This window comes from Labrus bergylta, chromosome 1, assembly GCF_963930695.1.
Source record: "Labrus bergylta chromosome 1, fLabBer1.1, whole genome shotgun sequence".
NCBI lineage: Eukaryota > Metazoa > Chordata > Actinopteri > Labriformes > Labridae > Labrus > Labrus bergylta.
In genome coordinates, this window is record NC_089195.1 from 23,739,017 (window position 1) to 23,760,125 (window position 21,109).

The 21,109-nt window shown below is 39.3% G+C and overlaps 1 protein-coding gene across 13 annotated transcripts in view; it reads left to right on the plus strand.

Moving 5' to 3' along the window:
• Positions 1 to 21,109, plus strand: part of gab1 (GRB2-associated binding protein 1) — a 51,152-nt gene that overhangs the window by 19,700 nt on the left and 10,343 nt on the right. For 8 of the 13 annotated variants that reach the window (XR_010666694.1, XR_010666695.1, XM_065957052.1 and 5 more), the window contains 5 exons: positions 13,254 to 13,382; positions 14,152 to 14,317; positions 17,841 to 18,066; positions 18,241 to 18,333; positions 18,782 to 19,467. Coding sequence is in view for 11 of the 13 variants with exons in the window: in XM_065957052.1 (XP_065813124.1) it covers positions 13,254 to 13,382; positions 14,152 to 14,317; positions 17,841 to 18,066; positions 18,241 to 18,333; positions 18,782 to 19,467 (1,300 nt within the window). In the remaining 2 variants the exon portion in view is untranslated. Of the gene's footprint in view, positions 1 to 2,083; positions 2,206 to 9,107; positions 9,344 to 13,253; positions 13,383 to 14,151; positions 14,318 to 17,840; positions 18,067 to 18,240; positions 18,334 to 18,757; positions 19,468 to 21,109 lie in introns of those variants that run through there. The other 5 variants (XM_065957057.1, XM_065957069.1, XM_065957091.1 and 2 more) reach the window with 4 other exon arrangements.

Here is a 21,109-nt window from a genome sequence, read left to right on the forward strand (position 1 = left end):
ATCTGGCTAGTAATCAAATAGGATGGCCTTTTTCTATTAAGTACTACAAAGAATATATACATTCTTCAATATGCAAGGATATGCAATATTGCAACTGAATTGTTCCTTCAAAAAACTCACTTCGTTTTGATGGTTACACAAAAGCTAACTTCTAGGTTTTTGATTGATATGTCTGAAGATATTATCATGGCTCGCAGGTGAGACTAGAGAAAAAAAAGGCACCTGTCAATGTAGACCTTTCAGTTCTATATCTGACATGGTTTCTTCTTTTTAAGCACACTTAATTTGTAGTATTTTTTGGGGGGAAATTTCATAAGGTATCCAACTCTGTTGCTCCACAATGCATTAGTCTTTATGATTTAGCGAGTTGTATTATTTTTTTCTTTGATTCTTTTTGTAGAGCTGAATAGCTGTAAACAAGGACATGTTTGTTGTATGTTGCTAAATTTGCCAAAGAGTAATCCTAAATCATGTTAATTCCCCATGCTGGGCAATTTACATGAATTAGAATTAACATCAATTACAATTTTTGCTTTCCACGATCATGAAAACAAGATAATTGAGATAAGACGATCACTGTGGTGCATGCAGTGTTGCACTCGTTTTGTCATGTGTTGGTGTTTATATTTGGGCCACAGGAGTTTATTTATTTACTTTTGTTATATTTTATTGATTTAAAATAATTATATTTTTTTCACCTCTTTTAAATGCATTGCTTGTTTATCAAAGTGTTCAGAATGACAAAGTGCTACAAGTCTGCCATAAATGCACGTAATGCAGATGTTGTAAAATGACTATGCAAGCCTGTTGCATAATCATGATCTCAATATCAATCAACATGATCGTGATCCGGACTTTTGAGATAATCGAGCCCTAATTCATGTGTAGATTTATTTTTGTGCCTTTAATGGATAGATAGGACAGTGGATAGAGTCGGAAATCAGGGAGAGAGTGGGGACTGACATGCGGGAAAGAAGCCACAGGTGGGAGGTGAACCCGGGCCTCCCGCTTGAGACGACAGCCTCCATGCATGGGGCGCGCGCACTAACCACTGCGCCACCAGCGCCCCACCTAATTCATGTATAACACTTATTATTTGCAGTATGATATGAACAATTGCTTAACTGAAGTTATTGAGTTTTCACAAACAAGATGTGATTACCTCTCATTATTAACATTATTCTATCCTAATGTTCGGCGCCCAATTTAAGAAGAGACTATCACCGTCTACTTGACAGCTTTTGAGACATGAGCTGTTGCAGCAAATGTGAATATAGCAGAAGTTCTAAAGTTAGCTCCCAAACGACCCCCAAACACAACCACAGTGACAAAAGGAGGCAAAACAGGAAATCTTTGTGCCGAGAGTGTGTGTTGGGAACAGATGACCAGGAAGATAAAAAGCGCTAACAAAGTGGAAACTTCCACTAAGGGATGTTATTTTGCCTTGTGTGTGTTTTTTTTCTTCTCATTTCTGTTTCACAAAGCCCTGTGTTTCCTGGAAAACACAGAAAGAGGTAGTTGGTTTAATTTTGATGAAAAACCGAATACTGTGAGTCTTGAACAGTCTCCTACATTATATGCAGCTACTGACGCTTCTGTGCTCCCTCAGTCATACATGATGTGACGTAGTCGTGTTAATGTTTAAACCTGCTCCCCTTGAGTTAATGCTTTACCCTGTGAGTACGGTTTAAGATTGTATGCAACATGTCAGAGAGCTAGGTAAGGAGGCCAGGGGGTAGCTGTTTTTTTTAGGGGGCTCATTACTGTTGAAAGTAGCAGAAGTCAAATATGATTGGTAGAGAAGTAATTGAATTATTCCTGTGTTTTTTATTTCTTCTGAAAACCCCTCTGCCTCAGTTCAGGATCAGACCTTCACTTCCTCTTGGTCATCTGCTTCCCCTCCTTCTCCCTCTCTTTCTCTCTCCCTTACTCTCTCTTTCTCTCTGTCTTTCCCTCCCCCTCTGGATAATCGAATGAATGATTCTGAATGATTACTTGACGAGGAGTTCCTGGCCCCGCCTTACAAGAGAGTTAGTACAGCAATGAAAGCAATTAGACAGTTGCCTATCCAACACACTGGAGTACAGGCATTACTGTCGTCCTGTGATATAACATGTACAGAGGACCTTAGAACTGTTTGATGATCATGAAGAGAGATCTCTAACAAATCCTAGGGGAGCAAAATAGGCACTGTGGAGAACTTTGGTAAGCGTCACTTTTTCTGTTTCTATTTTTATTGGGAAAGTTTGTGAAAAAGGTGAGCTTGGCATAGAGATTAAAGTTAAACCTTTTGTTGAAGGTTGTCTGTGTATACTACTGAATGTCAGGATGGTTGCTGTTTCTGATCTCAGCAGGAACGTTTTATTTTTGACGTAAATAGTTTAAATTGACATTGTCCTGTTATTTGGTCACCTGTGAAAGCCCATAAATGAATGAAAACACCTGTTTGCCTTTCAGACGGTCTTTCATGAGAATGTTGATCTCTGTTTGTGGTGTTTGGAAAGATAGCAGTATGACGACCAAGGTCTGTGTTCTTTGGACAGTTAGCATAGATTGTTAGGGTTGGGGTCAGATGGCGCCTGGCTGGGTGAGAATTTCACAGCTGCACATGAAAGAGGAGCGACTGTGGGATGGTAAATTGTGGTTGAGAGTGACGGATTGTGTAGACAATGGCGTAACAGAACTTGTTTTGGTGCTTCTTATGGATCCATACACTATTGATGAGCATGCATACAGGAAGCATGCTTGCAAATGTGAACTACACTCTCAGGAGGAGCTCTTAATGTTAATAAAGCTCTCTGTCTTTGAAGCATTTGGTAAGCTCAGATAGTGTTAACAGAACCAGGCACAAACTGGGCTATTTTTATCGCTCACTTAAAACATGGGTCACATGCACACTGTCTTTACATTACACAGCAGATGTCAGTTTGCCAGTTTATTTGTAGCAAAGTAGGAATGCACAAATGTTACCTCCACAGTATGTGCCCAGCTGTACAAAACAACTGCTGTTTTTTATTTTTTTGTTTTTTTTAATAGTAGAGAGCTTTTTGGTCTTACTGCTGGTTTTGCATTGCTGCACCTGTTTGTGTACTGACTGAACAACATTTACTTACCACCTGGTTTGGGAACATTTGAACTGTGGTTATTTCTCATTATTTACTATTGTGTAAATGGATTTTGAGAAATTCTGACATTATGAATTTTTGGTTGACATCTGTGGTTTTAAAATGAATGATTACCTAAGAAGTTTTCTGTTGCAGCAGAGGATTTAAGTACAGTTGAATAATTAAATAAATATCCTAGGAACTAAAATTATTATTATAATGTCAAATACAAAATTGACTTATGTTTCTTCCTCAGGCATGTTGCTTTGCATGTTTGCAGGCATTGTCCTGCATATTTTTCTGTATTTATTTTAGCAGATGATCCAAGTGCTGAACCATAAAACCACAAAACCATTTTGTTCATATTTCTTATTAGACCTTTTGAAGGAAATTTGGCACATTGAGCTGCAAAAGAATGAAGAAATGGTAAAGTCATACAATTATCAATGATAACTTCCCCCAAAATCCACAGAAACCTGTTTGTTATGAACTATTTTGCCGTCTTGTGATAATACTTGCAAAACACTCAATAGAACGTGGAACATGTTTAATAAGACACATGTGTTGTACAAGGCCCTGGTGTGCTAATGCAAGGTTAGTCCTTTGTTGTCCGTTAAAACTAGGCGTCTATTTTCCGTTGAATTCTTGAGCTTCGGTTCTACTGGAAGAATTGAGACTTAAAATGCTCACTGTTGTGTTTCTGACCTGTGTGGGAAGATGGGGCGCTTGCACACAAAGCAATGATGTGATGTTTCAGTTTAACAAAGATTTGTTCTTGTTTCTTTTTGGAGAGAAGAGAAATAGGGGTTGACTCCACCAGGGGAGCAGCGCTGTGCTGCGGACATATTGACAATTAATATGTTATCCCAGTGAGCTGGGAGACACAGTTTCTGCTGTGGGTGTTTTTTAAGATGGAATGGTTCACTAGAACACAACACAGACACACACCTCAGACAGTGTTGCTGTGGCTTCAGCCTTTTTGACTTGGTGGTCCTCTGTACAGAAGCTTTTACTCACCATTTTCTCTCAGTTCATTACTCGCCATAGTCAGCTTCAATTTTTGTCATTGGTGCAAGAATAGAAGTTTAATCTCCTTTACTTGATGGTTTAATTGGACAATAAATCGAAACACCAGCAAGACTCTGATGTCTTCTGATCAGGGTCTGCTGGTTGTTCCTAGCAGTAGACTTAAAACTAAAGGAGAATGTGCTTCTCAGGTTGTTGCTCCTAAACTTTGGAACTGTCTACCACTGGAACTGAGAACTGTATACTCTGTGGACCTTTTTAAAAAGCAGTTGAAGTCCCATCTGTTCAAACTTGCCTTTGTTTGATCTGTCTCTCTGCTATTATGTAATTATCTGTATTTAATGTCTTCTGTCATGACAGAAAAAGTACATCATAGCCTCCAACATGTAGTTGGTAAGTTGTAATATTGTAACTTCATTGAAACTGCTTTCTCAGTCAGAATACAAAGCAGAGAGCTGGATTTCACCATAGAGCCTCGTTATTGGGTAGACCTCTGTGAGTATTATTCACCCTGTAAGCCCTTCTTATCCTTGACTAAAAACACGTCCAGTCTCTGTGACTAGCTATCTTTGCAGCTCAAGCAGAAGAGTCTGGGATCAGTGGGCTGCAAAGGGAAAACTTTTGTGAAGCAGGCCCATAGAGGAAGCTGTCCATGCTGTGACATCTCTGACCTCCTTTTATTTAGTGTGCAGATAGGAAACAGAATCATAAAGTCTCCACAGGAAGCAGAGGAAGACTCAAATCCTTGCAGGGAAGAGGATGGAGCCTTCAGATGCAGCCAAAAAAGTGCAAGGACGGGATTTGTCTACGATTATGAGCCCTTCACAGCAATTGGGGACAGAATCATCAGGGCAAGTAATGGGAGTGGAGAGACGATACAAGTTGTAAAGCCCCAGATAAATTATGTCTTTCCTCTTGTGACAGGATATTGTTAAGGGCATGAAAGATCATTTTCAATCAGGGTCAATTACAGAGGGGAAAGCAGTTGGTCAGCTGACGTGAGCACCAGGTGTTAATTGCGCTACAAACAAATCGGTGCATAAATGTAACAATGGCTGATAGTAATAATGTCAGCAAACACACACACACATCACTTATTAAGGTGCTGAGTTTAAAACAATCACTAGTTATGATGCAAACAAAGACTTGCAACACTCTACACTCTGCGAGTCTTTGTTTGCATCTTGATAGTAATAATGCCCAAACGGATGAAAAAAAAGACCCGCATTTATTTGCACCTTGAATAACTCAATAACCTCTAAAGTAATGATTCCACAGTTATTTGACGGGGTGCACTCCCACTTAATTTTTGTAAACATTAGCGCTCACCCTTTAGTCCTCCCCCCCCACTGATTTAGCAGTGGCAGTTAAGAGTGCCTGGGACAACCTGATTGCATTGAACAGGAAGTTGGAGGAGGGAGAGGTCACAAACTACAGACCCTCACACAGACTGCAGCAGATGATAAAGATAGAAGGCGCAAGCGACAACAAAAACAACACTGCACTTACTTACTCACATTCAGTATCTTAAATACTACAAGACAAAAAGTGAAACCAGCTCCTGAGGACAAACGGCTTACAAGGTATGCCAATCGTACTTTGTCGGATCTGCAAATTATGTTGTGGCTCTTCGGTTAAGGTTAGTGGCATTTGAATAGATTTTAAGTAAAAGGTTGATACTGGAAGATAGCTTATAACAGGCCCACTCGGGCCAGCCAAAATACTGCTTTTAAAAAATACAAGTAACACATAATTCTTAATTTCATATCATTTTCTTGTGAAACTGGTGTTTTGTCTGTGATTCTTGTGAGGTCTTCTCGTTATTTACTGCTACAGCATCATTTCATTAGTGCCCATGGGTGCACGTGTGTCAAAGTTGAATGGCAACCGCAGCCAAGAGCCTCACTTCTAGCGCTCACTACACTCGGATTGTAGAAATATTGAATATGGATTATGCGAAGAACTCAATAAATTAGACTCTCTCTCCTCGTTCCAACCAATTCTCTTCTCAGCTTCATGCTGGATGCTGGCCTTAATTGGAGGTCTGTTGTAGAAGTTTGTTTATTGATGTATATTCAAATTGCTTATCACAGATAACACCAAGAGGCATTACAAATATTTATTTTCATAGTTTTACATAAAAGCAGCTTTTGTTTGTTTTTGTTTGCGCATATTTTAGCCCAGTCATGATAAGGAAGTCATCCAGAATCCAGATTTTCTTTTCATGGTGAATAGAATGTTCTCACCTCTTATTGATATACATTCAGCAGAAACAGAGTGGTGGCTTTACGAAACAAAACCCATGCATGCATATATCAACAGAACAAATCAGGAGTGTTTACCAAGAGGTCAGAAACTGGTTGTAGAATTGGCTGACTCTTTACCACTGTCCAGCATACTGGACCTCAGACATGCATGACTTTTACGGAAGTCCCCTCTCCTCCCAGCAGGCTGAAGATGGCTGATGACGTTGGATGTGCAGCCACACTCAGCCAAAGGCCATGCACTTTTAATTGTATGTTAACTGCCCTCTGTGGTGTTCAAGGATGTAAAAATAGCTGTTTAGCAAGAATCCTAGTCATGTCTAGCTAACAAAGACTAATTTATACCAGTTGTAGCACTGAGCATAGAGGAGCTTTTGTCCCTCCCATTCTTCTCCTTCTGCAGACCTCGTCATAGAGGCCATGAGCGCCAAAACCTCTGACGCTCTTGACACTCCTCTCTTAAAAAAGCCTTTGTTCAAAATAGTCTTACGGTCCTGAGGCTGCTTATGTGAGGCTCGGGGAAGCTCTGTGGTCTACAAGAAAGCATACTTGTTTACTGCATCTGTGTCAGATTGCAGAGTCATGGAAATATTTTTGAGGTATTTGTTTTTTTGCTTCTCTGCGTCAGAAAATGCTATAATTTAATATTCCACTGTTTTCTCAAATAGTTAAGAAAATGTCATGTGCATTCCTTGAATTTTATACCTTGATCCCCCTGCCAAACCCTAGATATCTCCAAAGATAAAATAAAGATGGAGGGAAACAGAAAATTATTATTCTGGCTCTGTTAGTTTTCTGTTGTTTAACCTTTCTTTTACATTTTGAGTCCCTTTATGCCCATTAACACCGAAATAACTTTTTGTCTAGTTACATGACCTTCTTAATTGAAACTAGTGAGACAGTAAGATTAAAATGTCTTTAGATAAAGCACTACAACTGAGTAATAGATCTATGCATATTTTCCCACATAAATGCTGAGTCAAGATAAGGCCACCACTTTCTCACTTACAGTTTTCTCACCTCGTTTTTAGCGTCTTTCCTACTAAACTCCCTTAACAGTACACAGATAAATACTGACCCACTGCTATATGTTTAATTTCCTGCTTGAGAGAGTTGGACTGTGTGCAGAGTGTGTAGTGAAGAGCAAAAGAAGACAGATTTAATCATAATCATATCAACTGATCATACAAGCTGGTCTGTCTTCTCTTTGTCCATACAATGCTGTTGGATAGTGATGTCTGACAGATTAAACAGCAATATATATTTTTTTGTTTTCATGAAGAATCTTGACCGTCTCTCCCCTGTCCTCACCCAGTGCTCGCCCTATCACTGTTTCTGATGCTGTGTTTTTCTGAACAGAGAGGCTGTCCTAGTCAGAATGAGTCAGTGCAGCTGGGGTGCAGGTCATTTACCCACAGCCCACTCAAATGGGACAGATGGCCAGACCACTCTCATGCTGCTAAGTGCTAACTAGGCATCCAGTCTCTGTGAGCTAAGCTATATGGACCAGTTGGCACACGAATGAAAATACTGGTATCAAAAAACACACCTGCTATGTCCTGAAGACACAATCCTGTGTCCTAACTGTGGTTACTGCAGGATTGTAGAGATTAAAAATGGCCTGTTTTACTCTCATTTACCATTAGACATATTAGGTTATTAGTCAGTTTAAGTATGCAGTATTACAGTGTCTGATGACAGCACATGTACATTAGCAGTTAGTTCACTCAAAGGCTTTTTAGGCTGCATTAAGCTATCCAAACCATGAAGCACAATTAGCTTTTAAAGTGCAGTAAAACTGGAGTTGGTGGTGCTTAAGTGGGGCTGGCTGGATGGTTCACCAGCAACATCTTTTGAATAAATTAGATCAAACCTTGTTATAGGAAAATGTTATTTTAATCAGCTTGAGGCCAAAACATAAAGTGAATTTCAAATGTCTGAGGTGTTATCATTAGGACTCTAACCATTGTTTTAATCAACATATATTAATGTCATATTGTGTTGTTTATTTTTTGTTTCCCAAAAAATGGAACTAAACAGGACCATTCCAATATCTGATAGAATAAAGCTATTGGTTATTTATTCAAAAGTTTAAAAAAAAGTTGATTATAAAGAGGATAAAGTCTTTAACTGAATATTTCCATGATTTCTTACCTACATCTTCCCAGAACATACTGGTAATCCATCAGCTTTGTAAGGAGTATTTGTCAGAAAGTACAATTATAGCATTAGGTTTAGACATGGTTGAATATTGTATCCAGAGGCTGGTGCTAGAAGTTCAGCTAATCTCTCATATATATCCTCCTGTGGTCATTATTTTCTCTCTGAAACCTTTGCGAGTCTTGCTTTTTGCATATTTTCTGTCTCCTTTGCACTTCATCTACTTTGCTGCCCCATCATTTGCCCTTTTCATGCTCCAGTGTTGTTGGGTCAAGAGGCCTCTGACGGCAGTGTGACTCCACTCAGTTGGCATCTAGTCCAAACCCTCCCACCCTTCCTCTCCCCTGTCATCGTCTGAGTCAGAACCTCAATGCCCCCTCTGTCTGGTCCCCATAGGATGTAGGACCTGGGTGGCCGAATAGAGGGTGTCTTCCCCTGTCTCACCCTATCAGAAGACACTTGCTTGGAGAGAGTGGGGGCTGTGGGGGTAAAGAGGGGGTGGTGGGGACAGCTGCCATGCTAGGGGAGCCCTCCCCATCCCAGTCCAGTATCGTCCCATGCTGTCCCATTCCCAATGCTGGGGCAGTTAGCACTTGACTCCTGCCAGCTGAAGTGGGCTTAGTGAATGTTGAGTGAATGAAAGGTTCAGAGTATGTTAAGGGAATATTGAAATGGATGTATCATGCAGTCTGGTTAAGAGAAGTTGGGATCCATTCACTACTATGGAATATACAAACCAAAAAGCAGGAGCAGATGCCTCAATATGTTCTTCATGAGCCCTAAGAGAAGGTATGTATAAAGGAGCCTCAACTACCAAATATGTGGGAATGCTCATCTTGACATATCGTTTAGGTGTCACATTTAGGCAATGTGTTCATTCATATTGGTGGTCAGTGTGTTAAAATATACACCTCAAGCAATGTTACAACTTCAAAATCAGTGCATCATGTGATACATTATTTTGTTAAAAAAAAAGGACAGTTCAGATGGAATTTGGTACAGTGGCTGTACTTATTTTAATCCATTAATTGTCAGCGACCCTGGGTATTTTAAGGCTATGTTAACAAGTCAACTTTAACCAGTAAAGTGAAACCAGGTTAATTCTGCAACGTGATTGGCAGAAACCTGATTTATGTTAATGCAATTCCAAAAAGACTAGCATAAGATGTTGTTGCATGCATGACAAAGTTCACACTATAAACATGTTCCTGAGAGAGATGATTCACAAGATAGTAGATCACTTCTACTAGATAACTTTTTGTTTTAAAATAAGAAAATGTGAACTGCATAAGGAATGACTCTTCATGTCAGTGTCTGAGCTGAACCAGTAGTTTGTTTTTTTTTTAATTTTAGAAACAATGTGGGGAAAAAGTGCCTGTTCTCCCACTGGGCTGTCAGTCAAAAGTTATTGCTAAAAAAGAGAAAAGAAACACCCCAGGCTGAGGTTCACATCATTCATACACTTGAAATCTGCCCCGATTGGATCATAAAATATGATGGGAGGTAGAGGAGCAATGTGATTATTGTCTGGCTGCAGTAAAATGTGGAATTTCCAGTAACCATGTTTTGGGGATTAATGTAAATGTGACTTCCTGCTGTAACCTGATTTCTCCCATTTTCTTTTTCGTCTTGTGTATAAAATTGCAGAAAGTATTTCTGTGCATGTCAACGAAACACACTATTCCATCGGGTTAGAGTTGCTTTCGCTATGTAGCAGTGTTGGCCTTGTTCACAGGATAGTGAAGGGTTGTTTCTTCTGCAGTTTGTCACTCTTTTCAGCGTTTTCATTTGTGCATCATTTTAAGTTGCTTATTTTTTCATGCATGCATCTGGGGCAGAATGTGTGGCACTAATTAGTGATATAAAACTCCAAATGCATGTAAATGTTCATGAGGAAATCTGTGTGAAAGTCCACAGATGGCGGAGAGATGCTCAAGCGAGCACACCGCTTGTTATTGTGAGCTACTACTGTCTGTAAGCATGCTAATGTGGCTGTGCAGAAACAGTGGATGCAGATTCTCTTCAAGGCTGCAAAGCATTCTTTTGAACTGGGACTGACCCCTAACTTCCACTACCAGAGGATATGAGAAATAAATAATATTGGAATCATTTAGTGGCCGACTGTTCTAGAATTGAACAAGTGTTGATGCATCCTCTTTTCTATTATCTTGTTACCGTAATTATTTCCTAGATATAATTATTTTTTCCCATGATTAATACATCTTTACTTTTTTGACAGTTAATTTCATAAAATAATCACATGACTTCCTTTGGCTTTAACTGCTGCTTTATGATAATCTTTTCCTTTTGATCACACATTCATGAAGTGAGAGATTCTGTTTTGTTTTTTTTAGGTAATTTGTTTTCTATTGTATCTCCTTTTATAGAGGTACATTTTATATGGTTTAACTTTTATAACATGATGTTCTTTGAGAAGTCCAGTAGTCATTTTCCAGAAACTACAAATCTCCACCACCTTTGTGTCTTTATGATTCCTGTATACAGTATATTAGCTGGTCTGCTATGTGAGTTTTACTTGGAATATATGTATAGAATAGAATAGAATATATAATATTGACTTTATTGGGAGGTCTCAGTATAGTTTTTTGAATCTGTGAATCAGTTTCTGGTTTTATTTTTTGATCCAACATCTATGAGGCTTCTTTTTTAAAATCTCTAAACTATAATCAACCTGATGTTTCTCATTAGTTTACAAGGAACTCCTGATCCAAATACTGCAGAGCCCTTTTGTTAAACAGGTCTCACCTCTTGCCTCCGTCTGCAGCATGTACAACTTACCATTTTGTCAACACTCTCACTCTAGGCGGGCCTGGACTCACTGTAACCTTAGCTCTGGGTCCTTCTGTTCCCCACAGGGTAACTTGACCCAAGATTGCTTTGTCATGTACCAGAGAGAGAATGAGAGGTGCCTTCTCCACACCCACCGCCTTTGTCCCACCAACACAAACACGGACCTGTCAGTGTTGTTTTTGCACGTTCACTTCAACTTTACAGTTAAAAATGTAGTATTTAAATATGCCTGCCTTAACGGTTGTATGTTGAATAGGTTTACGCCTCATTTGGTCAGTGTGTATATGTGTGTGTGTGTGTGTGTGTGTGTGTGTGAGAGAGAGATTATATAACAGTGCTTTTGAAATGCAGCGTGTGAAACGAGCTGCATGTGTGAGTGCAATATGTCAGTGTGGGATGTGAATAGTGTTTTCCTTTTCTGTGTTAGTGTGGTATTTATTGTTTCAGTGTTGTTTGTCCCTGTGATTCCTGTATGTCTTGTGTGTGTGTGTGTCGCCTGCAGTTTGAATCAGGGGGCTTTGCAGGGCTGCTTGTTTCTTCATTCTGTTTGTGGAGGAAAGGTCTGATGCTCTTCATGCTGTCTCAGTGTAGGGCTTGGCCAGATAACAAAGGACACCCCGAAGAGGGAAAAACAGCCAAGGGATAAAAAGAAAAACCCCAAGGCTACAGCATCATTAATACACTTCAAATCATACCCCCAAAACAACAGCAACAAACTTTCACTTTGCATTCCTTATATTCTGATCCTAAGCCTTCTAAACTGTTTGAATGATTGACAGGATCTGATAGAGAAAAAGCCAAGATTGAGATTTAACTCACACTTTTAACATTCTGGGAAAGTTTTTCAAGGTCGAATTCTGAACTATTCTTTCTGCAAAACTTTCAGTTTCCATGTATACCTGCCATAGCTTTAAGGAATGTGTCCAAGAACTATTTACTAGGTCTTTGAAGGCTGCTTATTTTGAACCATTAGCATAACATTCATATGCCATGACTCTCCTAAATCAAGAGTTCATGAACTACGCAAGCCTGCATTTAAATGAATTGCTGCAGGGTATGATCTAAATAAAACTACAAACACTATGAGTTGGAAAACACTGCGCTCTGTTTGCTTAGCATCAAAACTATTCTGCCTCTGGCTTATTATTTATTTTTTAAGGCCGTAAGAGGCTTTTAACTTGTACTTTACTTTTTTATCTTTGAGACAACAACTTGTGACGTGAATGCTGCATGATATGTTAACAAGATCAGAAGCTGTATGAATTTTGCTTTCATATACTTAAAAAGCTGTGTATTTTGAAACATATTCAAGCTAATGGACGGGATGTACTTTAGGACAAGTATTGTTCTTGTAAACCAGGATTCATTTCATTTTCACTGCTTGTACCATCAGTCTGTTGACATATTTGTTCGATATTTATTTTTGGTTGCTTTGCTAATTGTCTAGATTTTTTTTTTTTACTACACCGTCTCAGTCAGATACTAGATGTAAATGAGTCTTCACAGGAAATATGCTGTTGTTGGTCTTAGTTGTTTTTAAATGTTAAAAATCCCACTTGAAAGGGATATATTGCCTGACATTGTTTTGAGAATACCTAATTGCCTGTTTCCTTTTATGGATTGAGCTATCCACTCCAATCAGGGTGCCATATCAAACTATGCAGCTTTTGTTCTGGTTGTCCCAGACACATTTTTCCTGGTTCAGGCCTGTTCCCTCTGGCTCATGCAGCTGGTGGAGAATGCACACAGAGACACAAGCTATGCTAGTACACATTGGCTATACTGGAAAAATAAAGCATTGGGCCAGCCAGTGGTCAGTTGGAAATGGAGCCGTCATTGTGAGAACACACATATAACCTTTGGCCTCATTTCTGTGCTCACCCTGCAGGCATGGAAGAAGCGGTGGTTTGTTCTTCGCAGTGGCCGTTTGACAGGCGACCCAGACGTGTTGGAGTATTACAAGAATGACCATGCCAAGAAGCCCATCCGCGTGATCGATCTCAACTTGTGTGAGCAGGTATGATTCCTGATGACTGTTGGCCTGCATATGAACCCAGTTTTATGCTTATATGATTCTTTCTTTAATGTGATCTATTTTAACTAATCACGGTTTAAGTTTGGGTCATCATAGGTATTGATAAATGATTAAAAAATATATACACTGATTTAATCTGCTTTCCCCCCTTTTTCCTCAAATCAACCTTGTGTGTTCGTGCATGTAATCATGTATATGTATATGTATATGTGTGTATATATATATATATATATATATGTGTATATATATATATATATATGTATGTATATATATATATATATATATGTGTGTGTATATATATATATATATATATATGTGTGTATATATATATATATATATATATATATGTGTATATATATATGTGTATATATATATATATATATATGTGTATATATATATGTGTATATGTGTATGTGTGTGTGTGTTCAGCACCAGAGGTTGCTGCCTGAGTTACAAAGGCATGCTGGGCAAAGCATGGTTAAGTCTTACATGCTTATTACCTGGGATTTGGCCTCCAAAAGCTTGTTTAATGACCTAATAGTCAGAATATGCAAAGGTATTCAATTCACTCTCATAATAATAAGAGATTGAGTTATTTCTAAGAATAAAAAAGCTTAATGCCTGGATTATTTGTTTTGAAAATGTATGCTCATGTATCACTCATGTAAATTATTGCTTTTTGTTACTTTTATTCTTTTTGACTAATTCTGTGATAAACATCTTAATAAAGACTCATTTGTTACCCCTTCAGGTGGACGCTGGGCTGACTTTCAACAAGAAGGACTTGGAGCACAGCTTCATATTCGACATTAAGACCATTGACCGTGTCTTCTACCTGGTGGCTGACACCGAAGAGGAGATGAATAAGTGGGTTCGATGTGTTTGCGACATCTGCGGTTTTAACCCCACAGATGATGGTAAGTCCCATCAATGTTGCTTTATCCAGTCAACTCTTAGTTAAGAGATTAGATTCAAACCAGAATTATTATATTGTGTGTTGTTTAAATGATTAAATAGATCATGATATGTTTTCTACATTTACCTTATCAGTATATTTCTCAATAATATGAGAACACTGTCAGTGTTAGTATCCTGGAAAAGCAAGGAGCCTGAAGAAACCAAAAACATTTTACATGTGCCTAAGCTACCTTCAACATTTTGTTGCATTTCCCTTTCTTTGTGAAGATATTTACATTAGTTAAGTCACTGAATTAAACCCTTTAACTTAAAAATGTGTGCATTTCATTCCCTTTTTGGTGAAGATTGACGACCTGTAATGTTCATGGTTCAAGAGGTTCTTACTGGAAGCCGAACTGTCAGCAAAGAGTTTGTCTTCTCCAAAAACAAAAACAGGATCGTATTGGTAAAAACACTAAATAAAACAGTGACACATTAACTTCCTCTCAGATGCATTACTTTGTCTTGCTGAGAGGGTTAGATAAAACAGTTCTCACCAAGTTTAATGATCCATGTGTTGATCCATTTGTTGTATTGAAGCTCATGTTACTTTTGTTCTGAGTACTGGATTATCAAAGCATTGTGTGCCTGTCGATCTCACTGTTCCTCATTCTGTCTTTCCCTCTTATCTAATTCTTATTTTCTCTACTTTGAAATTGCATATCCCTTTTATTCACTCTGTATCTCTGTCTTTAAGCCTCATTTTAAGCTTGGCTATCTACATCCCAGTCTTCTCTGCAAATAATGTGTGGTGTTTTTTTAGTGTAATGAGGATTGGCAAAAAAAGGTGCACTCGTTTGTTGTCTGACGGATCATGCCAGTGAGGTTGTTGACTCACTAAATAACGTACGTTTCAAACCTGGCAATTGTGTTTATTGATTATGCCGCTTCAAGTCCCCCCCCCCCCTCCCTCTAGAGTATTGTGACATTTTCTCCAGTTGGTTACATAGATGATGTTACAGGACAAGCCGGATACCAACATTCATGGCTCCTTTTCAACAGGATTGTTGAAACTAGCTGTTCATTATCTGATGTGAAAACAGTGTGCACAGTCAAGGAGAAACTGGGTCTTGAGATCACTATTTTGCAGATGGCTTCCTTTGCAGTTATTATTATAAAATAATGTCCCTGGCTCTCCCTTTTGCGCTCACTTGCACTTCTCTGTATGTGTGACCCAACTCCCACTCTTCTGTCGTGTGTGGCCAAACTAGAGTGCTTCATGGCTCGGCAGATATTAGAAGAGGTGGGGAACATTAGGAGAGCTGGGGAAGGAACACTTACAGGAGAAGAGGGGATTTTCCTTTTTTCCCGTGTGAATCATCACTCAGCTTCAACAAACAAATGAAAAAAAGGAGATAGTGGAGGAGGGAGAGGAGCAATTGATGCTCTGTAAGGATAGAAGTGTACTCTTAAAAGAAGACAACAAGGGTCCTTGTGTGAGATAAAACCATGTCGGTTATAGAAGACAGTGGGAGGAGAATTGTGAAAAGAGAGAAAAATGAGAAAGCTGTGGAATGAAAACAAAAATATAAACCAGCGAGCATACACATCAGCCACCTTGGCTCTCAGTGCAGTGCAACAATCAGTGTCAGAACAGTCAGAAGGGATTGACAAGGACTAAGATATCTGGAAACTTATTGTGACAATGCAGAGAGTCATTGAGGAAATGCTTTCCTTGTAGGAGTGTGTGGGTTTCTGAAGGTTAACACCACATTCCCTCTCTTATCTACCAATACAAGTTTTTCAGTGGGTCACATACATGTATGTGTCAGAGGTGTCATAAATGTCACACATACATGACGTCCGTCAGCTGAAACGGAAAATGTTTAATTTCAAACGGTATATCAACCCAGATTGAATGTTAGGGTGAAGAATTTGTTTTTTGATGAATATGTTTGAAATTTGCGTCCCTTGTGTTTTTTTTTTAGCTGCAGGGAGAATCATGCAAGATCTTTCTTCGTGTTGTATGACCGTAAGCTAGCGCAGATATGAAACTTATTGTTGATATAGTGTCAGTGTCAAAATGCAGCTAATGACTATAGACGATTACTTCACACCAGTGCTTCCCGAAGTGTGGGCCACGCCCCCCTGGTGGGTCGTTTGGGTACTGCAGGTGGGCTGCGAAAAGCCCTCCACCAAGTATAAAAATAAAATAAATATCACAATAATGATGATTTACCATGAGTGAACCCTTTAAGTGATTAGTATGGCTTATCATGACTATTCATGGACATAATGTTTAGTAAACTTCTGTGTCTCTCTTGCCATAATATCATGTTGCCATGTCCAATAATTTACCCTTACTGAAAGTGATAGCTGTAGTCATAATTTTTATTTTAGAACGGGCCCCGGCATACTTTTGTATTTCAAAGTGGGCTGCGGCAGTCTTAAGTTTTTTGGAAAAGCTGCTTTACACTACGCTGTATAACAGCTTGGGTTCTATTTAATGTGAAAGAGTTTTCATTGGCAAAAACAACCTTCTGTTTACTCTCTTCATAATATTATCAGTCCTCAACATCACTCACTTTGTCTCAATGGGATTCATTGGTCCATAATATGAGCAGTTAAATGACAGCGAGTCTTAGGCTAACAACAAGTTGGAACAGTTTATGGAAATACATGCTTTGGTATTACACACATAATACAGGCAAAACAAAAGGCAGTTTATCCATTGTAAGAGGTCAATAATGGAAATTCGGTAGAATGAGTCCAATATGTTGACTTGAGTTAATAAAAACATCCAGTGGAATCCAGTTAAGACCATTTCAGGTAAATAAGAGAACAAACTTGACCCATTCCATGAAAGTGTTTTTTTTTGTGTTTTTATCACATACACCTTGCACTGATTTTCACCTGTATGCCAGGCTCTGCCAGGACCAACACAAACTAATAACTTATTTTAGAAGGCATGCATTCATAGTAAAACTTTCAGCTGTGTTATTTCCTGATGTAGGTGCTTATACTCCTTTTGTGTCCCACAGAATACTTTATTTTTATGGTCTTTTCCAATGACACAGAAGACGTATGAGAACCTAGTCAGAGTTTAGGTGAAATCAACCTGATGCTTTCCATAAGTGATTATGTGGTTAATGATAATCTAATTTGTTCATAGTGCTACTCTGATTATTAAAAAAATGTCACTCACTGACATCTACTATGACTTATGGATTCTGATGACATCTCATTTTTTGTGATCTATTAAACTGCTGGAATACAGCGAAGACAGTCTATTTTTTCATATGGCCTTTTTTCACCTGGACTGTTTTCCATTAAAGTGTATGTCTTTGTTTTGTTGTCACTAGAGGTGATAATTCATTCAGTGGCAGCCCTTGCCTCAACAATCAGCTGTAAAGAAAACCCTGTTCATATTTGACCTTTTAGTGCTTGAAGGTACAAATTATTTGATAAACTGAAAGAGATAACACAGAAACATAAACATTCATGAGGAAGTTAAACCCAACCTTCTTTTTTTTTCTCCTCCAGAAGCAGCAAAAGCTGCTCACCAGGCGGTCATTGGAGGCCTGGTGGTGGATACCCCCCCTCACCCAGCACTGGGTAATATTGTCGGCCCAGCAGCAATGCTGACCAATGTCCCCCCTCCATATCAGCCTGTCAGCGTGCGACACCTAGACTCACAGTCCAGCACAGAGGAGCCCCAGGATTACCTGTGGCTGGTCAACTGTGAGAGTAAAAAGCCAGAGCCCAACAGGTGAGATTGTTCTGTCATTGTATATTTATATGATACGTGTGAAGCTTCATCTTTACTGCATTTGAGTATTGCTGTTCCATAAGCATTTTTGTACATTTTTCCAGACATTTCTTCTCTTTTGTAAATGTATCTGCACTGCCACTCTCGTCCTTTTCTCTGCTGTGTGCTGTGTAGCTCAGTGCAGCTTCACTCTCCATTGGAGGGAGACCAAGAGTATTTGCTCCTGGAGGAGTGTGAGAGCAAGACTCTTCCTCCACAGGCTAGTCTGTGAGTGGCCAGCCATCCAGCTGGAACTGCTTGCTTGTGTGAAGTATTACACATGTGTTTTAAGAAGAGACAGAAACGCTTGCACTGCTTTGTACTAAATGCTGCGTTTGGGTTTACACGGTTTCTGCAAGGGATTCTTAAGGCTAGATCTGAGATGCTTGAATGTTTACTTGTTCTCCTTGTAGATCAGAACAGACTGAGTTGTATTTTACTTAACACTTTACACTGATTTTGTTTTTAGATGCATGTAAATGCAAGACAATAGTTCTTCAGTTAACCCCAAATTAGATGCTTATATTGGCAAATGTGCTAAGATCCGTCTGTTATAACTTCAGATGACTAACAATGGCTTGAAGGTTGTGCTGTGAAGGTTTTCCATAACTGATGGGTTTCTCAGTTATTGGAATTAAATATTTATTTTTAGGTCTGTATGTGTATTTACTTTCAGAGCCCATGCTGAGTGTTCAAAGTCTACCTCTTCAGAGACAGACCTGAATGACAACGTCCCCTCTCACCGCACACCCACCTCCTCCACCTCCTCTGCTAAACACACCTCGCACAATGGCTTCTTCCCACAGCACCCGGCCCCAGCCTCCGCCTCTTCCATCTACGACTCGCCTCCATCACGCGGTGCCTCGCTCTCAACAGACAGTGGCCTTTACCACCTCCCACGCAGCTATTCCCAGGACACTGTGCTGCTCCCAAAGTCTGCCTCCTCCCCTTCGGCCAATCCGGACAGCGGGGAAGGCTCCGAGCTCTATGTCTTTAACACTCCGTCGCGGAAGCCCTCAATGGAGTCACAAATACGCAACCTTTCCATCAGTTACGATATCCCGCCTACGCCTGGTGCGAACTGTACCTACCAGGTGCCCCGCACTTTGTCGGTGTCCACGGGTGTTGGAGGCTCAGAGGGAGGGGGAGATGTAGTACCCCCTCCAAGACCACCTAAGCCTTCGCTCAGTTCATCCTCAGGACCCCCACCTCCCCCTGCTGAGCGCTCACCTACGGACACCTATCATGTGCCACGCTCAGCCTCAGAGACTGACGGAAACTACTGTGTACCTACTAGTGCCGGGAATAAGGCTTTACGAAGCAACACTATCGGCACTGTGGACTGTTCACGCCTACGCAAAGGTTTGTGTTGGGACGAGTATACGTCTTTTCCTTTTATTCTACAGATTTTCTATGCACTTGAGCCCTGCTAGTAAATTTAAAAAAAAGTATACTGAATTATCTTGATATATTTTATCCTTGTTATTGTGTTCAATAGGACACACACACACTTACATAGCTACACCTTTCATGTGCAGTGATATCTTTCATCAAAGCTCTGTAAGGCTTCTGTGCAGCTTTTATGCAGGCAGTCCTAACCTTTTCATTTTTCTTTTGATGGATGATGAGAGACTTCATGAGATGTCTTGGCGTGTTCTCGTAGCTGCGATCTCTGTTTCACCTTTCCTCTTGTGTTCTGTTCACAACCCATTCAAACTGTCAAACCCCTTATCAGACCCCAACACAGAGCAGACAGTTTGCTGCAGAGGTCTTCAGGCTGTTGATGAGCAAGTATTGCAATGAAAGTTCGTTAGGAAATGTTAGGATTCAGTTATAACCTGTAAAAGCTAGTAAGGTGCATTTCAAACCATTTTCTAAATGTTATAGCTTGTGGATGATACTTGGCCTTATATCGCACCGCTGGAACACAAATTACAAATGATCAGCAGAGCAAATTTAGTTGGCAAAATATCATCTAACACTGTTACTAACCTTGGAGCATTGGTCTGGATCTAACAAAGAAAGAATCATGCATGTAACTAAAATATTTTTCATCTAATAACTGTTGTTTCTATGTAGAATTACAGTGAACATTTATTAATGTTTTTCTATGAATTCAATTTTCCAGATTAAACAATTGCTCTTATAGTAATGAAATCAGAAATAAATAATTGTATATTTTAATTCTAACAACAGAGCTTAGATCATTAAGTTATTCAGAACCTCATTTGTTGAAAAGCTTTAAATAGCTGAAACACAACTTTCTCCTAAGTAGAGAGAGACTGATGGAGGAATTGTGAACATAACTTAAAATATTCTTCCCCCTACTCTCCCCTCTTGTGGTGACAAGTGTCATTACAGAGAAGTAAGTGGCAAGTAGATTGTTTACAAGACTACAAGAGAGTCTCAAACGTCTGTCGTACCCATGCTCAATGCGTTTAAAAGCTAACAAACCGACAACTATTGCAAATCCCAGTTCTAACATTGTTGTGTGAATTCAATTTGAATGAAGCCAGCCAACACTGTTGTTGATATTGCTGACAACATAAGGTTTGGCTGATAGATCGATGTTTGATTTGCAGGTCATTGTGTTCAAAGTGGTTTTAAGAACTCAAATGAAACTATGCAACAAAGAACCCATTTCAAAACAGATTTTTTTGTTTTTGTTTCTCTAGGGCAGTTCAAAGAAACATTTCTCATTGCAATTATTTCCCTTCATATTCTTCCCCCCTGCCAAGTCATTTCACTCAGCTGACTCTCTCATTTGCCTTACAAGCTTTTACTAGCACTGATGTGGTTCTTATGGCCGTAAGTGAAATGCATTAGCAGCTGCCTCAGTGCCTAATGAGAATTAAAAAAAAACTGTAATGTACCACAGTAGAAACCTTCATATATCTGCTGAACTCTATCCTACTGAAGCAAATAATCTTTCTCGATTCATGGAATATACACTGAATTTTAATTAGGCTTCCATTGTGCGTTTTGTTTGGGCTTATAATAATGA